This window comes from Cyanistes caeruleus, chromosome Z (genome assembly GCF_971803275.1).
Source record: "Cyanistes caeruleus chromosome Z, bCyaCae1.hap1.1, whole genome shotgun sequence".
In the NCBI taxonomy this organism is placed as follows: Eukaryota; Metazoa; Chordata; class Aves; order Passeriformes; family Paridae; genus Cyanistes; species Cyanistes caeruleus.
The window spans coordinates 26,501,733-26,525,602 of NC_141732.1; the positions used below are offsets into that span (position 1 = coordinate 26,501,733).

The 23,870-nt window shown below is 39.2% G+C and overlaps 1 protein-coding gene across 5 annotated transcripts; it reads left to right on the forward strand.

Annotated features, from left to right (window-relative positions):
• Positions 1-15,361: 15,361 nt before the first annotated feature.
• CCDC112 (coiled-coil domain containing 112) lies at positions 15,362-23,624 on the forward strand. 5 transcript variants are annotated; one of them, XM_086869361.1, is made up of 11 exons: positions 15,401-15,467; positions 15,839-15,954; positions 16,722-16,798; positions 17,021-17,142; positions 18,250-18,339; positions 19,419-19,494; positions 20,094-20,484; positions 21,465-21,872; positions 22,620-22,715; positions 23,212-23,330; positions 23,408-23,624. In XM_086869361.1, exons 3-11 carry the CDS (start codon positions 16,755-16,757, stop codon positions 23,436-23,438), a joined length of 1,377 nt encoding a protein of 458 aa, XP_086725487.1. In that variant the 5' UTR covers positions 15,401-15,467; positions 15,839-15,954; positions 16,722-16,754; the 3' UTR covers positions 23,439-23,624. The 5 variants fall into 5 exon arrangements, with proteins under 5 accessions (XP_023800030.2, XP_023800031.2, XP_086725487.1 ...); XM_086869360.1 differs by having other exon boundaries at positions 15,449-15,733; XM_023944262.2 differs by lacking the exon at positions 16,722-16,798 and having other exon boundaries at positions 15,362-15,467.
• Positions 23,625-23,870: the final 246 nt, after the last annotated feature.

The window sequence follows — 23,870 nt, forward strand, 5'->3', positions numbered from 1 at the left end:
CATTTTGGCTTCAGAGGAGGAAGCCTAGAGTAGCAGGTCTGCAGGGATCATACTGATTAGCTCTATGTATTCCTTTCTTAGACCATAAATGCACCTATAGCTTACAAAACATGAGGTGTTGGAATATTAATCTGTAATAATAATACCACAGTCCTAGTAATGCTACCATATTGATAACAATAATAACACATGATGATAGTAATGCCACAAAATTGAGAGCCTGGAAAAAATTAATACAAAACTGGATGCCCATGGAAGAGGGACTGACACTGACTGAACGTTTAACACATATTTGCACACACATATTCACTCCATATGGGCTTTCCTAGCTGATTTGTTCATTCTATTAACACCATGACTGACCTCTTCATTAAGCATTCAATCCAAAATCCCATCCTGCACCCCTAACAATTCCCCCTGTAACAAAACCCTCACAAGCACAAAAAAAATAAATCCCTTGAACCTGACCATGAACTTCAACCAATTCACAAGCCCATCCCTCATAGTAATCCCCCTAATCCTTCTTCCAGTATTATTTCCTGCCCTACTACTTCCCACAACACTGATGACAATTGGAGAACAGCTACACACCTTTCCACCCTCCAACTACAATTCGTCCACTTAATTACAAAACAGTAATAATCCCACTAAACAAGGGAGGACACAAATTATTTTTAATCCTAAATTAAAATAATTAGTGTCACTAACAACACTCCTAATGATAATTAACCTTGTAGGCCTACTAAAGTATACATTCACCCCCAGCAATCAACCTCATGTGCCTGTTATGTATTTTACTGTCAAAGTCTACAGCTCTGTGGTGTGCAATTTACTGCAAGACCCTTTCTGTGAGACTGCTAACCAACATTCCTTTTGCCAGATGAGACCATCAGCATTTCAATCTGGCTCAAACCACACTCAGCAACTCCTACACTGTTTTAGTAAAAGCCCTCTTTCTGGACAGAGATGTAAGAAAACACACAAAAACTAAATATGTGCCTTGGATTTTCTCTCGTGGCAAATGTCCATGGTCTCCCCATTGCCCAAGGATGTTTTCCTTTTTGGAAAATTAGTTTTTCCCTTTTTGTCTGCAAAATAAATATATTTAGCAATGAGTAAATATATAGCCACCCTGGTTATGCCTGTGAAATGTTCTCAGTGGTGCTGTAAGTCTGTTCAGAACAGGTATAGGCAAAATTTCAGGGCAGTATGTGCCAGCTTGCTCTCATGGGCATGAGGCAAATGAGCTCCTGTGGGCTCTCAGAGGCAAACTGTGCACTGCCAGTCCTCTGCCAGCCACACAGTCACAACCCCTGGGCACAGCAAGCCACCAGCCTGCACCTACAGCCTCACTACCATTTCAAAACGTGACAGAAACTGATGACGCAGGAAATTTCAGAACTGATGACTTCTTCCTACCTCAGTGACATTTTCCATGGCAGGCAGTAATTTCACAGCACTTACATGGTATTAAAGGTGTATTGGAAACACAGCATGTTTCCATTCCATGTCTTCTGTTTTAAATAGTAAGATGGTGATCTTTTATAATCAGAGAGATATTCCAGCACAGTCTGGAGCCTGAAGGGCAGCTCTAACAGGTAAGACCATGTCTGTAGCATTCTTAGCTTACCTGTGTGTCATTTCAAAGCTATGTCAGGAAAATGCCCTTCCAAAGTATCAACATTCAGAAATGTTGCACGACTAAAGTTCTAATGTGGTTATACTCCTAGCAATTGCAGAATTGTCCACAGGTGTTTTCATGTTCATTTTAAAGTGCCCTCCCAATAAAAACAGGACAGAACTGTATGCTGCTTTGCATTTAGGTCCAGGTATCTGAAGGTAAACTTCATTTATATTTATGTTGTCTTTGCCTATTCTGGTAAATGGGATATCTACACACTTTTTATAAAGAAGTGAAATTTCCTAAGATAAAAGGTATCATGCATGATCAGGAAAGAAATCACCATAATAATATTCATTTGCATTTGCAAATATCTTTCATTTTGAGTGGCTTTACAAATCCTTGCTTTTGCTCAGGCTTAGTCTTAGTCTAAAGCTCATATACATATTTACAGTAATGCCCCATGAATTTATTTGCACAGAATATGCAAAATCACAGGTACATTTAGTGAGCAGGGAAGTCATAATTGTATCAAGGAAAGCCTCCTATGAGAAAAAAAAGAGGTATTATATTACTACTGTTGTTTGTCAAAGTAACATTTTCAAACACTTCCCAGCTATTACTTGCACCCAAGGCTCTGTTTCAGTAAAGCCATGAAAGTACCATCCCTGAACCCAGAGGGTGTTGGATCAGGCCTTCCTGTATATTCTCCCATGTCACAGGATTCGAAGCACCACTTAAATAGCTCATTTTGTCTCATTGATATGGCATTTGCCTATATAATCACCAGCTCTCTTTGTGGCAGCTGTCTATTCATTCCCCAGAACATTAAACTAGCTATAACTAACCAGAAAGTAAAATTAGTGTAGCACTTCAGGCTTCAGCAGCTGGGCCTTTAAATAGGATCCTGGCAGATCTGTGCTTGTCTGTAGCACATTCTGCTGCAGATGCACTGCTGTAGGTAGAAGGGCCATTTATTGCACAGTTTCTAGCTGAATCTACCAGATCAACTGTTTAAAAGTCAACAGAGATCACCAGCCAGAAAAGGTGCTGATTAAATCAGAGTTTTCCCATCACAGGCAGAAAATGCTGGTTGACAAGAGAAGTTGAATATATACCCCAAAATTAAAACCCTGAATATGCTTGGTGAAACTGGAGGAAGATACTTGGCACATTTGCAGCCTCCTAAGCCAGCAGAAAGATTGAATTAATTATTTACTTCATAAATAATTTTATGGCTTCTGTGAACTGCACTCAATCAAAAGAAATAAAAATTATCCATGTTAAACTAATGACCCTTTTTATTTGCCATAAGAAATTTATATTTTATTTAGGAGAACCAAGTCTTTCCTCTAACAACTAACAGGCTGGGCTTCTGTTGGCAAAGCAAAATTAAAAAAAAAAACCAAGCAGTTAAGGTAAAAGCTAAATCTTTTGCTCTAAAAGAAATCAGAAAGCTAAATTTAGAAGATATCATTCATAGCAAGAGCTATATAATACAGAAAGCAACAATGAAGTCCTTTTATGCAAGTATCTGTCATATGCCTGAGAGGGGAACCCTGGAAAACACGTGCACTTAGGAGCTGTGCAGTCTGTTCATCAGCATTGGAGGCTATTTTGGGACAGCCCTGCGTCTCCAGGTGGTCACGATCCCAAGAGCAGATTTCCACCAGAACTACAACACTTCAGCCCTTCAGCAGCCTCTGGAGGCAGCCTCTGGGTTTGTCCCAGTGTGAGCTTCCAGGTGATGGTGGGCACCCTGCTGCAGGGAGTTATTCCCCTGTGAGCTGTGGCTGTGGTTTACCAGCAGCCTTTGCCTTTCTTGTTTCCTTCCCAGGCTGCCCCTCCGAGGCTCATCCACTGCCGCTGAGGAACTTTACACACATAAGAGCAGAAGGCAGGTCTTGTCTTCTCCTATGAAGTGCCTCCTGTGACCCTAAAATCATGTTCATTGGGACAATAACTTCTGGTGTTGACTCATTTAATGCATCCAGCATTTTACTGTATGTTTAAATTTATGTTAGCATAACTTCAAACAGCAAGAGTAAAAAGAAAAGCTGGAAAACAGAAGTCTGCATATTTATTTAACTAATTTGTGCTCCTGCTCAAGCACTGTGATGTTTGATGTACTTTAGAGCAGACATTATAACAACATATTGATTTTGTCTTGGTATTGTGAAAGGGTGCTAACATCTTTCTGGAAGATAAATTTCTTGAACACCTTTAATATACTGATTAAAATCCATAAAAATGAAAATGCCCTTAGGACTAAAGAAACAGACAGCTTGGACTGTAGATTTAATGTTTCTCTTTCTGATTGACATTGTAATGCAGGCGTTACATCTTACTTGTCCACACAGAGAACATTACAATGTATTTAGAAATCAAACTTCTACAATTTTCCTCAAGAGTCAAGAGACCAGTACTTTTCTGGATTTTGCATAAAACTTTCAAAATGTGAACATTCATTCTGTAGGACCAATTTAACATATTATCTGATTAATTTCTGTACCCATATTATATATTTTTCTGTATCAATTTATTTTTGTTTCCCAAAAGACAGTTGAGACTTTTTTCAGTTAATGTTTTTTATATTGATCTTTGTATTGTATTGTATTCAAATTATAAACACCACTAACCTCTAATCTGTTAACAATTTAGGCAATTATGAAGATAACAGCAGTTCAGTGCCTTAATTCAACAAGCACCAAAAGTGTTTACTGCCTGGTTTCTGGCTATGTCATTAATACTTTCAGACTATGCAGTTTTCTGGAGCAGTTCTGCAAGCAACGCACTAAATTTGTAATACTGACCCATCTGTGGCTTTTAGACAACTGGCTTTTGCTCAGCAACTTCAAATGAAAATGATTACTGCTTTAAATCAGCTTTTTAATTATACCTACTGGGATTACTAATGCAAATGCATGAAATGTATCAATCTACTATTACTAGTAGAACAGTAATAGTGAACACTTCTATTTCAAGTACAAGATTTTACTTCCCAATAGTCCTTAATCACTGTAATGAAAGGTATTTCAATTTAATTACTACTTTAAGTAGCAGGCCAGTTTTGTAAAGTAATGTATTTTGTTAAATAATGTAAAATACATTTAAATGTAGGTGAGTACAATGCAGAGAGAGGTTTGTAAGGACAGAGACTGCTGCCACTATCTAGGTACCTGCACAGATACTGTGGGTAAGGGTGCATTCTGAAACTCCAGGTAAACACTTGACAAAAAGGACACTGTAGCAGTCTGTCTTTCTGTCTTTTCTGTCTTTTTATGTTGTTTTTTTGTTTGTTTTTTTTTTATGACAATCTGGTACAGTAAATATCATTGTCCATGTCTGGGCACCCAGCAGTCATGTCACCACAAGCAGCTGTGTGCAGGGCTGTCCCAAGCCAGGACAGCATGGGGAGCTGTACAGACACTTTTCATGGCTCCCAGTCAACACCCAGCAGATGGAAAACGAGGAATGAAAATGTCCACAGGACTGGAGCATAAAAGAAAATGGCATTTACTGTTTACACTTTTTGGTGAACCCTGAGAGCTGCGGCCATCTCAGGTGCATCACATAGAAAGTTTTACACACATCAGAAGAAATGCTTAGACATCTCAGGCATAGGTCTGATGTTTAGTCATTCTGTACAAATTCATATTGCATTTTCTACTGGATACAGTGTTTCATGAAACATTTTTTAGTCAGATGGGGCCTAACTCAGAAAAAGGGCTTATGGAGGGAGACATGGCCTGACTCACTAAAAAGCATGCTACGATTGAAATGTCCGAAGCTTTGCTATTATTAATGAAAAACATTTTTTAAAGAATTTGATTTTTTGGAAGAATCTGATTTTTATATTTTGGATTAATATTAATTCCTGTGAATTAAGTCTCAGGAGTTGCACTGGGGTTGCACAAGCACCTGTAAATTCCCTTGCTTTTGTTTTTTCCTCTAATTTCTGATTGTGGTCCTAGCAGTGATCTTTCTTTTCATTTCCTTGCTCTTCTGTGACCTTTACAAAGAGCATTTCAACCTTTCTGGCAAACCAGACATAGCAAAAGAAAAACAACATTTCGAAGACATACTTTTAAGAGAGATAAGATAGAGCTGTCAGTCAAGGAATGATAGTTAAGGTAATTTTAGGAAGTGCTTAAAACCAGACCACACGTACATATCAGCAGGTTCCCACAGGAATGTGTCCTGAGGCTACCAATCAGTATTTGCATGAGGATTGTGTTTCCTATTCCTCAGTACCTTGGAATCTGGGACCACAAACATTTGTTTTATGGGAGACCTACTCAACCATGTCAAGTTATCTATGCATGTACCTGGTTACAGGATTTGGCATTTGGGTTAGGATTTGACACGAAGAGACACTACATGTGAAAGGACTGAGCTAGCAGGCACAGGCTCAGTCTGAATGGGTGTCTTCACAGCCAAGAAGCCACTCTTATTTCCCGCAGTTGGCCCAGAATTCACCTCTTCATCCACCCAAGTGTAATCTCATCGGATAAAAGCCAAGCTGTATGAAATGAAAGGGTCACAATACATTCTGGTCACTTCTCATTTGCATATTCCTGGGAGTAAGCTGAGATATGACACATAATAGTCAGATTTGAAAGACCCAGCATTTCATTTTGACTTCACGGCTGTGGACAGTGCTTGTCCCTTCATCCTTGCAGGAACCTGTGTAAGTGCAAACACAATCAGAGCAGTTGTGAAGTGAAACATAATCTGGCAGTCAGAGACTCACATCACTCTGACTGCACGCGGAAGGAGGCTGAGGGAAGGACGGAAGGCAGAACCACATATGCTGATCTGCAGGTAAGCTATGTTCCCTGTGGTGGGAACTCACTGTCACAGATCCCCATCAAAGCCAGCCATTCCCACATATGTGGCCTCTTATTTTGGAACAAGCTTCGATCCCCGGATGTGGGCCCAGAGCCCTCAGCTAAGCAATGGAATAGACAGCATGTCAGCTCTTTGCCACCTGGGACATGGGCACAAAGGGAAAATCCTTCTGGGCCATTCATCTGGCTTTGAGAAATGACACAAAGTGACCTTTACTGCATAGCAACATCTAGTGCCAAGGGCACAAAAGCAGAATGTTTGAAGGATTGCTTGTTTTTGAAGAGGCAGTGAAATGCTAGTGTGTATGTGCTGATGTGTTTATAGAGGTCTCCAACATAAAAATCATGCTAAAGCCATGTATCTCACTGCAGTACAGCTCTCCAAGTGGAGGAACTCTTCAAATCACATTACATCAGCATTGTCAGAGCAGGAGTGTGCTTTGGCTCATGTCCCTGAGTCCTAGCAAATGGTACTCATTTGAGTGCTCTGTGCATTGCTGTGACAAAACCCTACCAGTTTGCAAACAAAAACCTGGAAACATCAACAGAGGCAGAAAAAAAAACCAAAACAAAACAAAACAATAACAACAAAAAACCCCAAACCAAAACAAAAAACTATGACAATTCCTCTTAGACACACCAAGGTCAGATAACTCATGGTATCTTGACATAAACTTTTATTATCCTCAGCATTGCAGGATACAGTTGGGATACTGAAAGTTCTCAGCAGAGTGGAATGCTCTGATTTTGTAAGCTGACTAGCAGGAATGGTCAGGATCCAGATTTGTTCTCCCTAAAAGAAAGTATACTGGAAATAGTTCTTGAGAGATGTCAGAGGGAGAGACAGTGTATAGTTCTACTGGAGTTCACCAATAAATAAAATGACACGGGGAAAAAAAAAAAAAAATTAGCTTTGCTTGGAAATGGAGAAAATTGCCTAACAAGTTCTGTCAGAGCATATAACATTTTGCTTAATGATGGAATTGCTCGGTGAAGTAGTTTCCACAGGGAATGTTGAATTTGAGGGATATTTTCCAGCGTTATCATGTACCAATCTAGAATATGCTTCCAAATGGACTATTTGCTCAGGGGTTTAATACCTCTCTCAATACAGCTTCAGCTGAATATCTGTAAAGGGTGCACATCTGTATTTTCTCTGCCTTGAGTAATAGCTACTATTTTTTTTGTTCATGTGGCACTGACAATATGTATTCATTGATTTACAGAAGTGTACCCACTGACAAGAGAAAAGTCCTGGCATCTAACTGCTCATTTTCAGTTCCCTGTCCCTTGGGTACTGAAGTGACCCCTCAGTCAGAAGGCAAGGAGGGAAATGGCAGTGGTAGTGGCAACAGTGGCTTTAAACAATCTTTTATGCTGCCTTTTATGCTCTGAGTGTAACTCATCTGTGTGGAGCTCAGAAGTATCCTGTGAAGATTTATGTGGGAAGTGATTACTACCCATTGAACACAGGAAGAAGTGAAAACCTGTGGATGTAATTTTTAGCAATTCTATAGAACAGCCTACACCAGAAACCACCAGTTTGGCAGCTGGATTTGTGAGCATACTACTCTTACCAGCACTAAAACCACTTAAAATCTACCCTAACCTTTAGATTGTGGGCCATGCATAGCTAAACTAATCTAATTATCTCAGGCTGTCTGCTGATGAATTATCCTTGCAAATTCTCCTATTAACAGTCTGTAACTATGAAACATACTGCGCTGCATATTTTTTTCCCAATCTGCCAGAAAGTTCTGTAACATATAGTCAAGTCTCTCACCTTTCTCATGCAGACTATTTTCTCTCAGATATGTAATCATCACAATTACTCTTTCTTAAAGACTTCATTAAGGGGAAAAAAAATATCTCATTGTATGACTTACAGCATTTCCTTACCAGTGCCTGAAGCACGGCTCAGCCTGGTACAAGAGCTTGTTTGAGGAGAAATCATGCACGTGTCCCTCACTTTCTCTACAGTGCCCCACAGCACTGTTTTTTTCCAACCAAATATATTTCAGGTCCTGACAGGATTATCTGGCTAAGGGCCACTGTGATGTGCTGGCTAGCAGTCCATTCTAGCAAGAAGAGCGTACTAGATGAACGCTCTACATATGTTTGCATGGGGATTTTTTTCTGAATCATGTATTCCAGACTCCCTGCATCACTGTGCCTCCACTGTGAGCTATTTCACTCCATCTCCAGCACCTTGCATATTTGATATTACATTATACATGTACAGTTTTTCTTCACTGCAAGTGACTGTACTTTATATATTCTGATAGCCCATTCATTTTCACTGAAAACAGCTTGATATTTAATTCTTCCAACAGCCAGGATCTAAAAGGTGTTCCACTTTCATTTTCTGCTTTATAAGGGACAAAACCCTGGTATCTCAAAAAAAGCAAAAAACTTGAATAGAAAAGAATAAAATTACAAAAATAGAGTGGCTGACCTCCGTTTGGCTGTGAGTTACTTACTAATTATATAGTTTTCAACCCCTGTTACCACAACCTTTACCTGACATTGAAGATTTCCAACAGATGATTAAAACTAATGTTCATCTGATCTATTTTCACTTTTTTGGTAAATTCAAACATTTTTAAATTTATGTCTACTGCAGATAGGAATCAATAATGGCTATGCAGATCCTCCTAAGGTAGCTATGCAGGAATAGCAACACAAAGGAAAAAAAAGTCTATGTCACTTCATGCTTCTTATTGGCTAAATATGTAAGAAGAGATCATTGTCTTCAAACACATCAGCAAATTCATGGACACAGAGTATTTGTCAGGTTCTTATTACAGTGTCACTTTCCTGGGGCTATGCTGGGAGCCGCAGGACTGGTGTCATGAGGTGCCAAAAGGTATCGCTACAGGCACGGTTTTGTGGGAATGGCAGCAGACTAGCAGATCATCCCTGATATGTAACAAGTGGTCCCTCTCCTTGCCCTGTTGCCCATCTGTTTCCACTTTTAAATTTTTCTACTGGATGTCTTCTTGCTCTAAGTACTATTTTAAGATCAAGGAAAATTACAAATTAAGACAGAATTTAAATGAAGGTCTTTAAAGCCTCGTGAGCTCTGTTTCCTATCTCACTGCTTGTCAGTGCTGCTTCTGTAATAATTGGGACTGAAAAACCTATCCAAAACCTTATCAAAAGCATCAAGCGCTGTTTGTGTCAACTTTATCATACAGCAGCACTCCTAATGACTTCACTGGGACATTATCAGGACAGAAATTAGGAGTAGTGACTTGGACAATGTTTATTCCACATGACAGAGACCATGAAGGATCCAGGGAAAGGACAATATGTTGAGGGTCTTCACTAAATCTGTTCCTCTAAAACAGTACCAAGTTCCTATCTAACTCCTGCAAAATTTTACCATGCCTTTTGCTCAAACACTTACTTAATATTGGCACAGACCAGTATATTCTTGCACATGTTCTGTCACATTTTCCAGCAAATTGTTCTGGGGCCAGTTATAAAAGTAGAGGCAATATTTAATACGGTCTGGAAGGTGCTCCTCTTTGATAAATGGGTGCTGGTCAAATAAAACTCAGTGCATGTGAGTAAAACCTGCCAGCAAACTTCTTGTTTTCATTGCAAGAGTAAATCTGGGAAAGCCACAATGTTTAACTCTGTGCTACGGAAATCTGGAATAATCTGTGAAACTGGCATAGCCTTACAGTGGCCATAAAAGTAGTAAATGTTGCCCCTATTTCAAGTTTATTTTTTAATCTAAATTTGGACAATATTAGTTGTTTTTTTTTCTGTAAATGGACTTTATGTGTTCTCTTTCCAAACTATGAAGACACATTAAATAGCAGTGCATGTGTCTTGCACCTTTCAGCCATATATCCAGAATAAAGGAGGTGAAAATTGTGACTGTGATTCATATATGTGTGTTGCTGTGCTCGTTGTGCAGTTACAGTCCCAAGTCACACACATGCTCTTTCAGCTGCTTAAGCATAAGGACTTAGAGTAAAGAAAAAATACAGAAGTACTACATGATCACTAATTTAATTGCTTAACTCTCTTAGCTTCCATAGCAATCTGGTAGGGACCAGAACTGAGAAAAACAAAAGTAATCATAAAAGTTTAGGGTTTTAATGTGCCCATTAGTACTGCAGTGCTCTTGAACACTAGCAGGAATGTTAGGCCATACACTTGTGACAGACTAGAAGATTATCTTTATTTGTATACGTCAGGTTTACATTTTGTGCACCAATATCCCTGCACTTGCACCCAGTACGGGTCATCTTTGCCAGCCAAACGTTTTCTTCAGGCACCCAGGAGCCCCCTCTCTTTTCTGCAGCACACACTTCCCTGGAGAACCTTCATTACATTGGTAGTGCATTCTCATTTATTTGCCTCTGATGTGTTTCAGGTCTTTGGAGCGCTCCTGAGCATGGTTTAAGTTAGTCAAATCTTGGCCTTTAGGTGACAGGAGGAAGAAAAGCTCCCAACAGCCGACAATAGGCAGCCAATTCTTTGCAGAAGCTGCAGAAAAGGGCAACAGAAGTCCATAAGAAAGTCAATCACACTTGATTGCATTAATAGCCAGTTCCAGAAAAGCAGTGTAGAAGCTGATAAATTAAAAACTTGTGATGAAAAAGTGGCAGAGACAGCTGCTGAGTAAGGTCTTAAAGCCCCAGCATGACTGATGTAGTAGTGTGACCTATACAGTCTGCCAGTTCCCACCACAAGCAGCTGCTAAGGCTGTTGATTGAACGTACAAATGTGTACCAGGGACAGCATCCAACTTTTTGCTGTGTTGAGGTTTGGCCAAGACTAAAATCTTCTGTAATTTTGCCAGAGCACATTTCTGTCCTCTCCTTGCCAAGATCTAAGAAGAGTAGTATTTTGGAACACTGGGACTTGAACTTAGAGCTAACACCTTCATCACATCCAGAATGATTTTCAAGAAAACCTTTGAGATTTAAGACACATCAGAAATTGTTTGTTTACTGGCATGCCTGCTATCTCTTTTTGTTTCTTTCAAGTACAGTTGTCGGAAACATTTTCTTTCTCCTTTTATAACAGAAAAGGGAGATAAACAAGGAGATAATTACAGAAGAGGCAAGAATGGGAAATTATGTGAAAATATATTAAAAATTCTAAAGAACAGAAAAATAAAAAAGGGGAAGAATTGGAGGCAAAAGGGAATCAAGAGGATTAATAACTATTCTATTATCTTTTATATAGTCATAAATCAGGAGAAAGTGAAGAACACTAAAATGATGTTCACTTGGGACCCTTGGACTTTTCCAGGTTTTTTTTTTCCTTTTCTGCTTTGATTTCAATTTCAATTTTACTGTGAAAGCTAGATTTCAATGAGGAGAGGAAAAAGGAGAGGAGGGGAAAGTGGTTTACATTAGCAGATATTTCAGAATACAGCTTTTTAATTTTATTTTTATTATCCCTACCACCTATATTCTCCTACAAACACACACCAAAACTAAGTTACTGACTCCAGGCCTCTTTTCATATCTTGTGCTTTTAGTTTCTTTGGAACATCTATAGGAAAAAAAAAGATGAAAGCCAAGCTATCTTTCCTTGCATCATGCCATTAACCAAAGCCCCTTCTACCTAAAGCACAGGAAAAATGAATTGGGGTCAGTGGAAGAGGCATGCATCTGGGGAACAGAAAATTAATTTCTATAATGCCATTGTCAGGTCTGGAGCTCCTTGACTTATGGGGCAAGTTAGGCACTGGTAGGAGAAGGTACTGGGAGACATAGACACTAGTCTGCAGCTGCAGAGCCACAATCCTGTCTGTGTCCAGGCTTTCAGGTCTGCCAGAGCTCCAGGTCAGGACTCACAGGAACAAGTGATGGACAGTCTTCATCAAATAAACGGAAGTTGATGGTATCAATATAGGGCTGAATCATCCCACAAAGAGGGATAGAAACAGCCAAAAGGCTGAATGTAGGCTCTGCTATCTACAGACACTAAAAGTGTGCTCCTGGTTTCTTAAAAAAAAAAAAAAAAAAAAAAAAAAGACAAAAAAACCAAGGAAAAAACCCCCAAAAAAACAAACAACAAAACCCATAAAAACTAAGCCTTTAGTAGCTATCGTGCTTCTCAGACGACACCTGGTGGACAAAAGCTGAAGAGATGAAAGCATTTATGCCCTCATAGTGCAGATCCTTGATCCTTGCTCACAGCTGCACCACCGCACTTACTGCAGATGCACCTATCAGCTGTCCTCCATACCTGCTTATCCATCCCATGTCCCCAGAATAAGCACATATCACCCATGTACCTGCAAAAGCTTTTTTTTTGAGCACTCATATCCATTTCATTTATTCTTATTAATTATTATTCTGACTCATGTCCTGAGTTTGTTTAATTCTGACTTGCAAGTCTGAAACTAGACTAGAGTGGATACACCATTTCCAAAAATAAAAATACAGGGAAAGCCCAGGGTAGCAGCAACAGGGTACTTTTATGGTGTGGGATAACTAGACAATTTTATGAATGCCTTTACAAGTGGAGAGTTACGCTCAGAGGGTTAAAGACTTTAGTTTCTTCTGATTATTAATTTATTCATCCTCTTTTAAACTAATTCCAGTTTGCTTCTGTTACAGTGTCTGTCTTTTCTGCCTGATGCTTTACAACTGCCCTAATGCATCCCTGTTGAGGTCTCAGAAATAAGATAGCAATATAAAGGTGAAAAAAAAAAGGCACTTTGAAAAGAAGCATGTACTTAGAAAAGTGTTCCTTCTGGGGATGCTTATATCTTGTGGTGAAACAAGTGGTTTCCTCAAGAATCTCATGGATAGGAATATTAAGTTCTGGTGCTGTTCTGTTTCTCTATTTGGCTCAAAGAATTTCAAAAAATGTCATATACTGCAGAATCAATGCTGCGACATATGAGGCCTCTGCCATAAATAAGGTGACCATGATCAATTGTTTGATTGCTGGCATTGCATCTTCCAGGTTAACAGTTTTGGGGTTTTTTCCTGTTATTGGCTTTTTTTTCCTGTTCTTTGTATATTCTATTTCTTTAAATGTTAACAAGTTTCTTTTTTTCCTTGGTGTATTTTTATGCTTTCTGTTTGTGCCAAATCTTGGAAGATTTTATGAAGCAAAGCACACAGAGAAGTCATGGATTCATTGACTTTAAACACCAAACTAAGCAAAAAAAGTACGTGGTAGAGATCAGAAGGAAATTAATTATCTAGACTGCTTCTTCTGGATTCAGATCACCTGTTTACCTGTTTGGTAAACAGGCCATCCAAGAGTTGTTGCATCATGATTTCTCTGGCTGAGATGGAGTTAACACTCAAACAGCTGTGCATTGTGTTTGTAGCCACAACACAATGTTGAAACCACTCTAGTGCTGGGCTCTTGGACGAGCAGTGCTCAGGTGGCATCAGAACTGTCTCTCCAACACCTCCCACAGAGGCCAGCAGGCTTGGAGGGTGCAAGAGCCTGGGAAGGTAGACACAGCTGGGACAGCTAGTCCAAGCTGACCAAAGGGACACTCCAAATTATAAGATGTTGTAAAAACTAAAGCTAAGGAGTGGTGAATTTTTTTTTATTAAGGTGATTGTCTATATTATCTTTAATATTTTTTTATTAAGGTGATTGTCTTCTAAAGCAACTGCTACATGTACTGAGGCCATATTCCCAGGAAATGTCTGGACATCACCTGCTAAGAGCAATTACAGAATAAATCTTTCTGCTTCCCAGTGTGGCCTTTGCCTTGATCTCAACCAATGACTTTTTCATCTCATTTTCTCCTCCAGTCCTGCTGAGCAGAGCAAGTGATGGAATATCTTTGTGGAGTCCTGGTGCCCAGTCAAGGTGAACCCACTGCAGGCATATCCTGGCTGAAATGAGCTTTGCTCAGCAGGGAGAATGAGGCAACGTCCCGGTACAACTGAAAGCCAGGGTTCATCTTTATACCAGCATCACAACTTGATGTCCGAGTCCCTGCTGCCCAAATCCAGAAGTAACCAAATCTGACTATGTTCCAATACCTGAAACATCCCTGGGTATGATTTCCAGGACAACCATGTAAAGTCCTCAGGATTCTGAGTAACTCAAAAGTAAAGTAAAACAGTCATAAAGATTGACCAGCCAGAAACTGGTGAACTACTGAACAGTACCCGAGTTACATGATGAGTGGACGCACCTTATTAAAGCACTTTCTGAAAACAGATTAGTGTAGAGCAGTCCCCAAACAGTGACTGATTTGCTGCTCACAGTAACAGGGAACTTGGAAGGGCTGACAATCACCAAAACAAAGCAAATGCTAACACAACTACACGTTTTTCTCTTACAATAGTGAAGGCCAAGGCAAAGAAGGCTTTGAAACACTGCAGAGAAGAGAATACTTTTACAAGCCTTTCAGGTAGCAATTTGTGAGAACAATTCTATTTTATGCTGAAGACTATTTCCAGGTTTTGAAATGTTCTCCTTCACTTTCCAATTCCTATTCAGCAAATACAAAGAGATCATGTATAGTTATAAAATACAAAGAGGAAAAATGTATCTGGAAAGTGTTGTTAAAAACATCAATTAGGCAATAAAATGTCTTCAGCATAGCCCTTCAGGTGGTATCTGTGAATGTGCTTGTGTCTTGCAGCTGGGAAAACACCAGTTCCTAAAATCTCTGCAGCAGGAAAGCCACTGGATAAATAATTATTTCTGTTCCACAAAAATGTTAAATGTCAATTCATTTGAAAGTATGATTTGCACAGGAGTGGGAAACAAGGTCTTCAGAGCCCACCCCCAAGAATTTATTGAATCACCGGGAAGCCTTCACATTCTGAAAGGATAACGAGGCTATATGCCGGTTTTCCTGGAAGAAGAACTCCACATAAACCCTTGGCCACGGGTGAGCCGAGGCAGCCCTCAGGCAGCCGAGGGAGGGAAGAGTTAAATGGCGGCCGCGGGGGTGCAGCCGCCCCTCCCCTGGGCGGGCCGGCACCAACATGGCCGCGCTGGCCCCGGCGCTGGCGGCGGCCGCTGGCCGGCTCCAGGTAAAGGCCGTCGGCACCTCAGCCTGGCCCGGCCCGGCCTCTCCCGGAGGAGTCCTGGGCTGCGCGGGTTTGTCGGGCTGGCCGCGGGACGCAGCCCCTGTGGCAGCCCTTGGGCGTGGCGGGCTTGGCGCTTCCCTGTTGAACAGGGCATTCGTGCGTGCGGCCGTGTCGCTCCTCACTCCAGTTTCGTGCCCGTGCCGCTTAAACTTAATTGAATCGAGCCAGTAGAAAACCGAGCTTTGCACTGTGCTGTTGTCTGCTTGAAAGTAACCAACGAGCGTTTAATTTAAAAAATAAAAATAAATTAAAAAAAAAAAAAGGAAAGAAAGGAAAGACTGACTGTAAATAACAGTTGATTTTGTTATCTACAGAATGAGAGCTGTTCCAGTACTGCAGGTGCTGGCCGACAATTTCAGAGCCGGAAGATGAAAGGTGAACGAGCTAAGAAAGTTGAATTCATAAGAACTGCAGAAAAGCTAAAAGCTCAGTAAGTTAAACACTTTATCATAAGTATGTTTTCATTCTGTTCTGGAGGTAACAGTATTAACTCGAGGTTCAAAGTAAGAATATATGGTAATGATACCTTTAGGCTAGAGTTTTCCTTTTCAGGAGCTCAAGTTATTGTGGTTGTTACAGCAGCTCAGGATAGGCTTATAAAATCCGAAATGTCCCGTTGTTTGAATTACTGTTTGGACTTAGGCTGGTCATGTAATAAGAATTTAGTAAGAATTGCTGCTCTTAGGTACACAGATATGGAAGTGTGTGTGGCACAATTGAGTTCTCAGTCTTCCTGCTTAGCTGTGCTTACCCTCTAGGGACCTAAAGCCCTTAAGACATACCGACAAAAGGGGAACTGCAACTACAGAAGATTGGAAGGCTTCATCTAGAATATCTAGGCCACTGTTTTGAAAAACAAGTGTTCAAGACAGCTCAGACACAGAAGTGATTTAAATCTGCTTCCCCACATCTTGACCAAGTGCTGATACAACCACAATGGCAGCTGAAAGAACAGGGAGTTTTCTTCTCGAGCGAGTGTTTTAGACTGTGTGACTTAATCGAGTTCACCTTGATTGCCCTGAATCCTGGGTTGCGGATCAAAATTTGACTGCTGGGTAATGTAAGTGTTCCCAAGGCGACTGAAATGAGGCATGCCATTTAACTGTGGCTCAGCGTCCCTCTGTAATGTTGTCTGTGCTGGGGCTCCATCTAGTTATGCCACTGCGTTAATACAGCCCGTCTGCCTGCACCTTCCAGGGAAAACTCTCTCAAGGCTCCCAGAGAAAATGCATGCCCATAAAATTTCAGCGTGTGAACCACTGCGTGCCGCTGAGGTGATTGCCTTGTTAATTTCTTACTAAAGTTATTGAGTTACTGTGGTGTGTAGTCTTACAGCTGCAGAAATATTTTCCTTGAAAACAGCTGTAGAACAAAACAGGGACTTGTATAAAATCTAAGACAGTCCTGTTAACACAGCCTGCACACTAACTTTGGAAAAATCTTGGGGCTTTGCTGAGTGTTCGTGTCTTACTCAGTGTGGCACCCTTTCTTCCTAGGCTTGCAAATATAGAAAAAGACAAAACTGGACACCTTTATAGTAGGAAGAGTGATTTCAGGGTAGAATACAGATTGCTAGAGGAACTGGAACACAGCATGACAGTCAGCAGGAAAATGGAAAGTAAGTGAGGTTTTATTTGGGCTTATTTTGGGTTTTTTTTTTAATATACTATTGCTTTTATAAATTATTTAAAAATTAGTATTACAGAGACATGAGTTTAGGTGGAAGACAGATACTGATACATGTAGTATTTCACCATGTGCTTACAAACACACAATTCATTGCAAATAAACATTTTGAGCCTCATATGTTACTTTTTATTTTAATCTTCAATGTAAAACCACTGTGGTGGAAATGTACTGTTCAAAAAACTTGGAATCAATTTCATGTGTATACTGCAAAACCTAATGTATTTCAGTACAGTAAAAGATTCTTACCTCAACATTCAGACTCTGATTGTTGCCTTTAAATAGCCTTTTTAACTATTCTGCGTTTGCATTTTTCGAGTTTTTGGGCAATGAATATTCCTAGTTCAAATAGTGCTGTGAGATGGTACCCAGTCTGTCTTACAGTATCTGTTCCACTTACAGACTATAATATAGTTAAAGAGAAAAGTTACTCTCTTTACTCACAATTCTTTCAACAATAATCACATAAATTATGCTTTGCTATCTGATACAAGTCAAAAATAAGTTGAAGAAAGGAATGTAGAAACAATCAGAAGTATACTTGGTTACAAATTTGCATGTCTTCTGATGTGCACCTCATGAGGAGCCCAGTACTAACAATTCAAGTAAGTGCACACATGCTTGGAGCACATGAAAACATTGATTCTTTGCTGTTTAGCACACCGAATAAATTAATCTTGTTGAAGTAGTACATTCATATATACTTTCAAAGTTTTTCTCTTTATAAATGGGTGTTAGTCTGCCTCAAATCTCTAGAAGCTATCACCTGCATAGACAATATTCTCAAAGCTGCCCTTTAAAAATGGGAGCTACTAATTTTAAAATCTGATGATGATGTATAGGGACCTGACATGGACCACATGGTCAGCTAAATGCAATTACCAGTTAAAATGCTTAGTATTGTGGCTGTTTAATATCATCAAATAGAATTTGTGTCCCTGCTTAGATTATTTTGGCAACTTCATTGCTCTTGTTCTTTTACTGAATTTAATGCATGAAGAAACTGTTAGAACTATCAGCACTTTATTTTGTTTAACAGAAGCTAAAATCCTGCAGCAGCTATCAAAAATACAAAACAATGTGAAGAAACTTCAGCAGCAATTAAAAGATGTGAAGCCTACACCAGAGTGTAAGTCATGACAACAGATTTACAAACATTTTCCTCTACAGACAGGTTTCTTGGATAGCTGTCTTTCTCCTGCAGACTTGGGACATTCCTCCAGTCCTTATGATTTTGCAGGAACTTGGAAAGGGAACACTAAACCTAGAAATGGCAGAAACCTAAGAAATGATGAAAAATTGTGCAGTTCTGTGTGGAAACAGAAACTTACTTAGTCTTAAGAGTGGTGGGTGTTTGTTCCTTGAAGCTGTTGAAAGCCAAATTTTCTACCTGTAACATTTGCCTTGTGCAAATAAACTTGGCATTCTACTAAATAAAATGCATTCCATTTCATTTATTCAGTGTTTTATCTATTAAAAAATCATTATCTTCTTAAACTGTCTGTCAAGATACTAAGAACTAACAAGGCATGAAAGCTGAAAAATGAGATTTAATTTATATAACTTTACTAAAATACAAATTAGTTAAACTGTGCATTCAGCCCATAGAGATGTGCTGATTAAAAAGATACTTTAGTCTAATAATATAATCGAATCAAATGGATGGATTTTCTTCCACAGAATAAATCTTCTGCAAAGTAAGTCTTCTCTGGACAGCTATTTAACTGTCTAAAGTCAGGACTACAGCATGCTCACAGTACAGGACAAAGTCTTGTTTCTTTGTCAGTTCTGTAAAAGTAGTAGCCTGCAGGTTAAATAGCATTGCTGTAGTCCAGTATAAACTAGAGCTGAGTGTGCTTAAGTCACTAACTGCGTTACTGTAAAAAACAAAAGTGGAACTCTAGGATAACTAAAGTCTGCCTTATTCTGGGAATCAGTTGAAGGTTAGTCAAGATGAGACTTCTGTAAGGAAAATAAACATTTGTACTGGGATTTACATCCAGTTAGCTAAGTTCCTTCATAAACACATCTTTTGAATACATAAGACTTTGTCTTTTAGGCTTAAGGCTGTTTGAGATGGAAATGCATGCTTTTATGTACACTGAAATATGTGTCCTGAGAGTATTAACAAGTCCTGCATTTCTGGATAGTGCTGATAAATACTGTAAACTTAAGTTATATGCTTTTTTTCTTCTTTTCCATTTGTAGTTGTTGACAAGATCAAGGAAATGATGGAAGAAATTGAAAATGCAATCAATGCTTTTAAAGAGGATCAGAGACAAATGTATGCTTATACATGCTTCAGCTACTAGAAAAAGGGCTTTCATAAGACACAATGAAAACTTTGCATTAATATAGCAAACTGTTCTTATGATGTGCTCTTTTGGTAGTGATTCCTGTGGTATGTAAATCAAAGCACAAGCTATCAGCATTAGAACCTTGATAAACTGCCTTTTAGGGAGGGTGTTTGTACAGCTATTGCAACATTCCACTGTAACAACGATTTGCTTATGAATAGGCTTTGTAGAGAGGCTGTAGAAGAGACTAGATTGTGGGGGTTTTGTTGTTGCTGTTGTGTTGTTTAAGTGGGGGACGGGGTTGGAGACTTCTTTGGGGGGTTTCTTTTTTTCCATACTGGTGTCAGGAGTTAATTGTATGCACGCCATAAATGTGTTCTTTCAGTAAAAGGGTAACTTAATTCTCATTGTGTAGGGCTTTATTATTGGATCATTACAACTGTGCTGTTACCACTTCAGTTCTTAATCTTTGAAGAATAGCTCTTGTGTGGCATTGAACAATTCCAAAATTCATTTTTAATGAATGGACAATGAATACTGGATTTTTTTTTTCTTTCCTTACATTTCAGTGTTTGTCTCTTTTCAGATATCAACAGCTTTTGAAAGAGGAAAAAGCTGTCATTAATGAGCTCAGTCTCTTTGAGAGAAAAGTGGAACTGTGGGCATTAGGGGGCTCAACAGCAGAAAAAGTTTGGAAATTACCATCAGCCAGGATCACAGTTGATAAAACACTGGAAAATCATCTACCAGAAGAAGTAATAGAGTTTGAAAGATTTCTTCAACGAACAGGGGGGAGGCAAGGAGGCTGGGATGATTATGATCATCAAAATTTTCTGAAAATACGGACAAAATATAGAGGAAGGCTGTCTTACATAGATGAAGCCCTTGAGTATCTTAGCGGAAGAACAAAAGAAGATATAGAACAGCATGACAAGTGGTATCAAGAATATGTAATCTTACATGAAAGAAAGAAAGAGGTAAAATAACTAAGGCTTTTGAAGATTTCAGAAAAAGTACTTACTTTTTTAAATGAATACTTTCTTGGTTTTGTATCTGCCTCTCTGGTAGTAGGGCTAGGGAGATTTCTCTTACAGTTGATATCATATAACTGAGGTCTTTAGTATCCCCAACCTGCCAGAGTATTTGTCTTTAATAAATAATGATAAATAAGCAAAGACCTAACAATACAGAAAAGTGGGCTGTGTATTGCCAAAGTATATTATAAATGCTTTTGAAGTCAATGATCCAGCAAATTAGATGCCACTAATTAGAGCAGAGTGATCCTGTCTTCATGTTACATATATCTCTAAGAATGTCTGTCCCATGGTATAAGCAATACACCTAAGACAGACCTGCAGAATTATGATTCCCTCAAGAATTATCCAAGTAATAAAAGATAAACTGAATAAGAAGTACTATAAAGTACTATATATATACATACATACTTATATATAAAGTACTATATATAAATATATACTATATTTATATATAATATATAGTATTTATATACTATAAATACTATAAAGTACTATATATAGTACTATAAAGTACTTTATACTTTATACTATAGTATAAAGTACTGTAAAGTACTATATAGTACTTTATAAAGTATAAAGTACTATTTTCTTTTTTAATTGAAAAAAGTAAGAACTGCAATACATTTGCATTAAAAAAGCATATTATGTCAACATTCATAACTACCCAAAGTTATTATGATTGCTGTAACTGAAACAGTTTTAGAAGACATCCGTTAAACCTGCTTGTGTGATCCATAAAATAGAAAAAAGAGATAACACATACAGGTGTTTCTTGTTTTTAAGTTTTGCCTTTAGTAGACTTTTAATTCCTATATGCATTTTGTGTCCTTGGAACAAATGTCTTCACCAGACTGAATGAATCAATGTGAATATGTAAAATTTTCATGAAAACCTTGGATTTTTCTTATGGTCTCTTGCAGTCAATTAAAAAGTGGAGAGAAAAGCAGCAGCAAGAAAAAGAAAGAAATTTGAAGGAAAAAGAGAAAGCAGAAAAAATGTCCAAGGAAAGATGGCTACAGCGTGAAGAAGCTCAGAAGCAAAAAGCAGAAGAAGAAAGAAAAAGAAAACAAGCTGCAGTTGAAGTCTGGAAGAAACAGAAAGTAGTAGCATTTGCAATAGATCAAGCATCACAACTAAAACTAGAAGAGAAAGAGAAAAAGCAACAAAAACAGCGCCAAAGCCATGTGAAGTTACTTTTGGAAAAGAATACCTTGCAAAAAAAAGTAAAGCAGCAACTTGAAAAACTTGAAAATGAGAAGAGAGAGGAAACTGAAAAGGAGGGCAGGAAGAAAACTGCTGCAGAAGAAATGTCTAAGTTTCAAGAGCATGTATGTAATTTCATTTTTGCATGTCATTGTTTTAAATTTGATACATCATCCTACAATATAATCAGTTAAAGAGGTTTTAAAATCCAAGTTTCATTACTCTAAATCCATTATTGATTCATTACAAATAACAGCATCTATTGCAGACAAACAGTATGAAACTTGATTTTAGACAAAGATGCTCCTTTTCTTCAATATCTAAATTCTACAGGATTACTCAAACTCGTATTTCTTTATCCATATAGAAGTGGTTTTGTATCTTCAGTAAATAATTTATTTGGAAAAAAACTACTTGGGCTATGCTGCCTAAGAAGACATCAGAGGACCTGAGTGTCATATTCAGATGGGTGGTAGAAAGAGTTGTTTGACTGTCCTGTGGGTTTTGGTACCTGTTAGGCAAAGTCAGATCCCATATCAGTGTAAATTCAGTTACTGGAGAATTGATATTGTTAGCATTCACACTAAAGTTTTATAAGCACAGTTTATACTACTACTTTTTTTTTCCAAGCTATGTAAATTTGTCTGTGCAGGACAAGGTATGGCACGTAGCTACCTAGCGACAACTTATTCTTTACTATTACAATAATATCAAAACAAAAAACAAACAAACAAACAAAAACCAACCAACCACCAAAAAAAAACCACAAAAAAGAAACCAAAAAACAAAACAAACTGTGAAAAGGCTGCACATATATTTTAATATAATTTATTTCCAAAGAAAAGTTTGCTTTTTCACTCACTGTGTTTCAGGATCTACATAAACTGGAGCTAAGGGTTTTTCAGAAACACACTAAAGAAATAGAGAAGCAAGAAAAAGAAAAAAGATTGGCAAAATTAAGAGAGAAGGTAACTTCTTGTTTGTTTTAACCAGAGATGTGTGCAGCTTGGTGGTTTAAGCAGACTCTTTTTTTTATTGATCTAAAAAGCAATTGTTTTTAATTATCTAAATAAAGGAAAACAAAAAGTCATGCCGGTTATCAGGAGACAGAATTGCAGGAGGCATAGTTGTTCCTGTGTTTAAAAAATGGGGAAAAAACCCCGTTACAGATCTCACGGCAGTATTTCACTGGGTATGGCCTACCTGTCATAAAAGTGAGCAGCAGTATGGGTGGCTTTCATTTCTTCAAATAGTTTTCTACCATTGGTTAAATAAGTAGACTCACAGAAGCATTTTGCATGCACTGGGTTTTACAAGAGTTTAACCTTTTAAATCATTAAAATTTAAGACAGCAAGCTGTGTCACCGTCTTCTATGGTGAAGACCCAATGAGGCTTATGGAACTCCTTTTGTGATAAATGAAAAAGACTGATTTTTTTTTTTTGGTTGTTTGTTTCACTCTGAGGTCGAGATTCGGGTCACCAGAGACCAACCCAGGTTGAACAGGCCTTCCAAGGGCTCAGAGGAACGCAGGCAAGAGCTGGCACCAGCAGCTGCAGAAGGGTTGTTGCGCGTTTCTCAGAGGTGAGGAAGGGACCGATGGACTTGTAGCATGACACGAGTGCACATCTATACTTTATGCCTTTTTGCTTTGTTGTCAGAGCCGTCCCAGCCTGGAGAGGAGGGTCGTAGCTGTGCGCCAGCCTGTCCCTGTCGCAGGACGAAGCAGCAGCCAGCACTTCCCGGGCACCGGCACAGAGCTGCCTTGACCCATGGCGTGTATTACCTCTGTATTTTGCGAGTGTCGGGTTTGACACGCCGGCTGTCAGACCGGCCGGCTGTGATGCCCCTTGGCATTAAAAGCGCGTTTTCCCCGTAGCTGGTTGTGGCGGCCCCTTAAGCTTGGGGTTACCACCCTGGCCGCCGCCACAGTGATCTGAGACCCCCGCTCCCTTTTCCCCCCCGGCTCCCTTTTCCCCCCCCGGCTCCCTTTTCCCCCCCGGCTCCCTTTTCCCCCCCGGCTCCCTTTTCCCCCCCGGCTCCCTTTTCCCCCCCGGCTCCCTTTTCCCCCCCGGCTCCCTTTTCCCCCCCGGCTCCCTTTTCCCCCCCGGCTCCCTTTTCCCC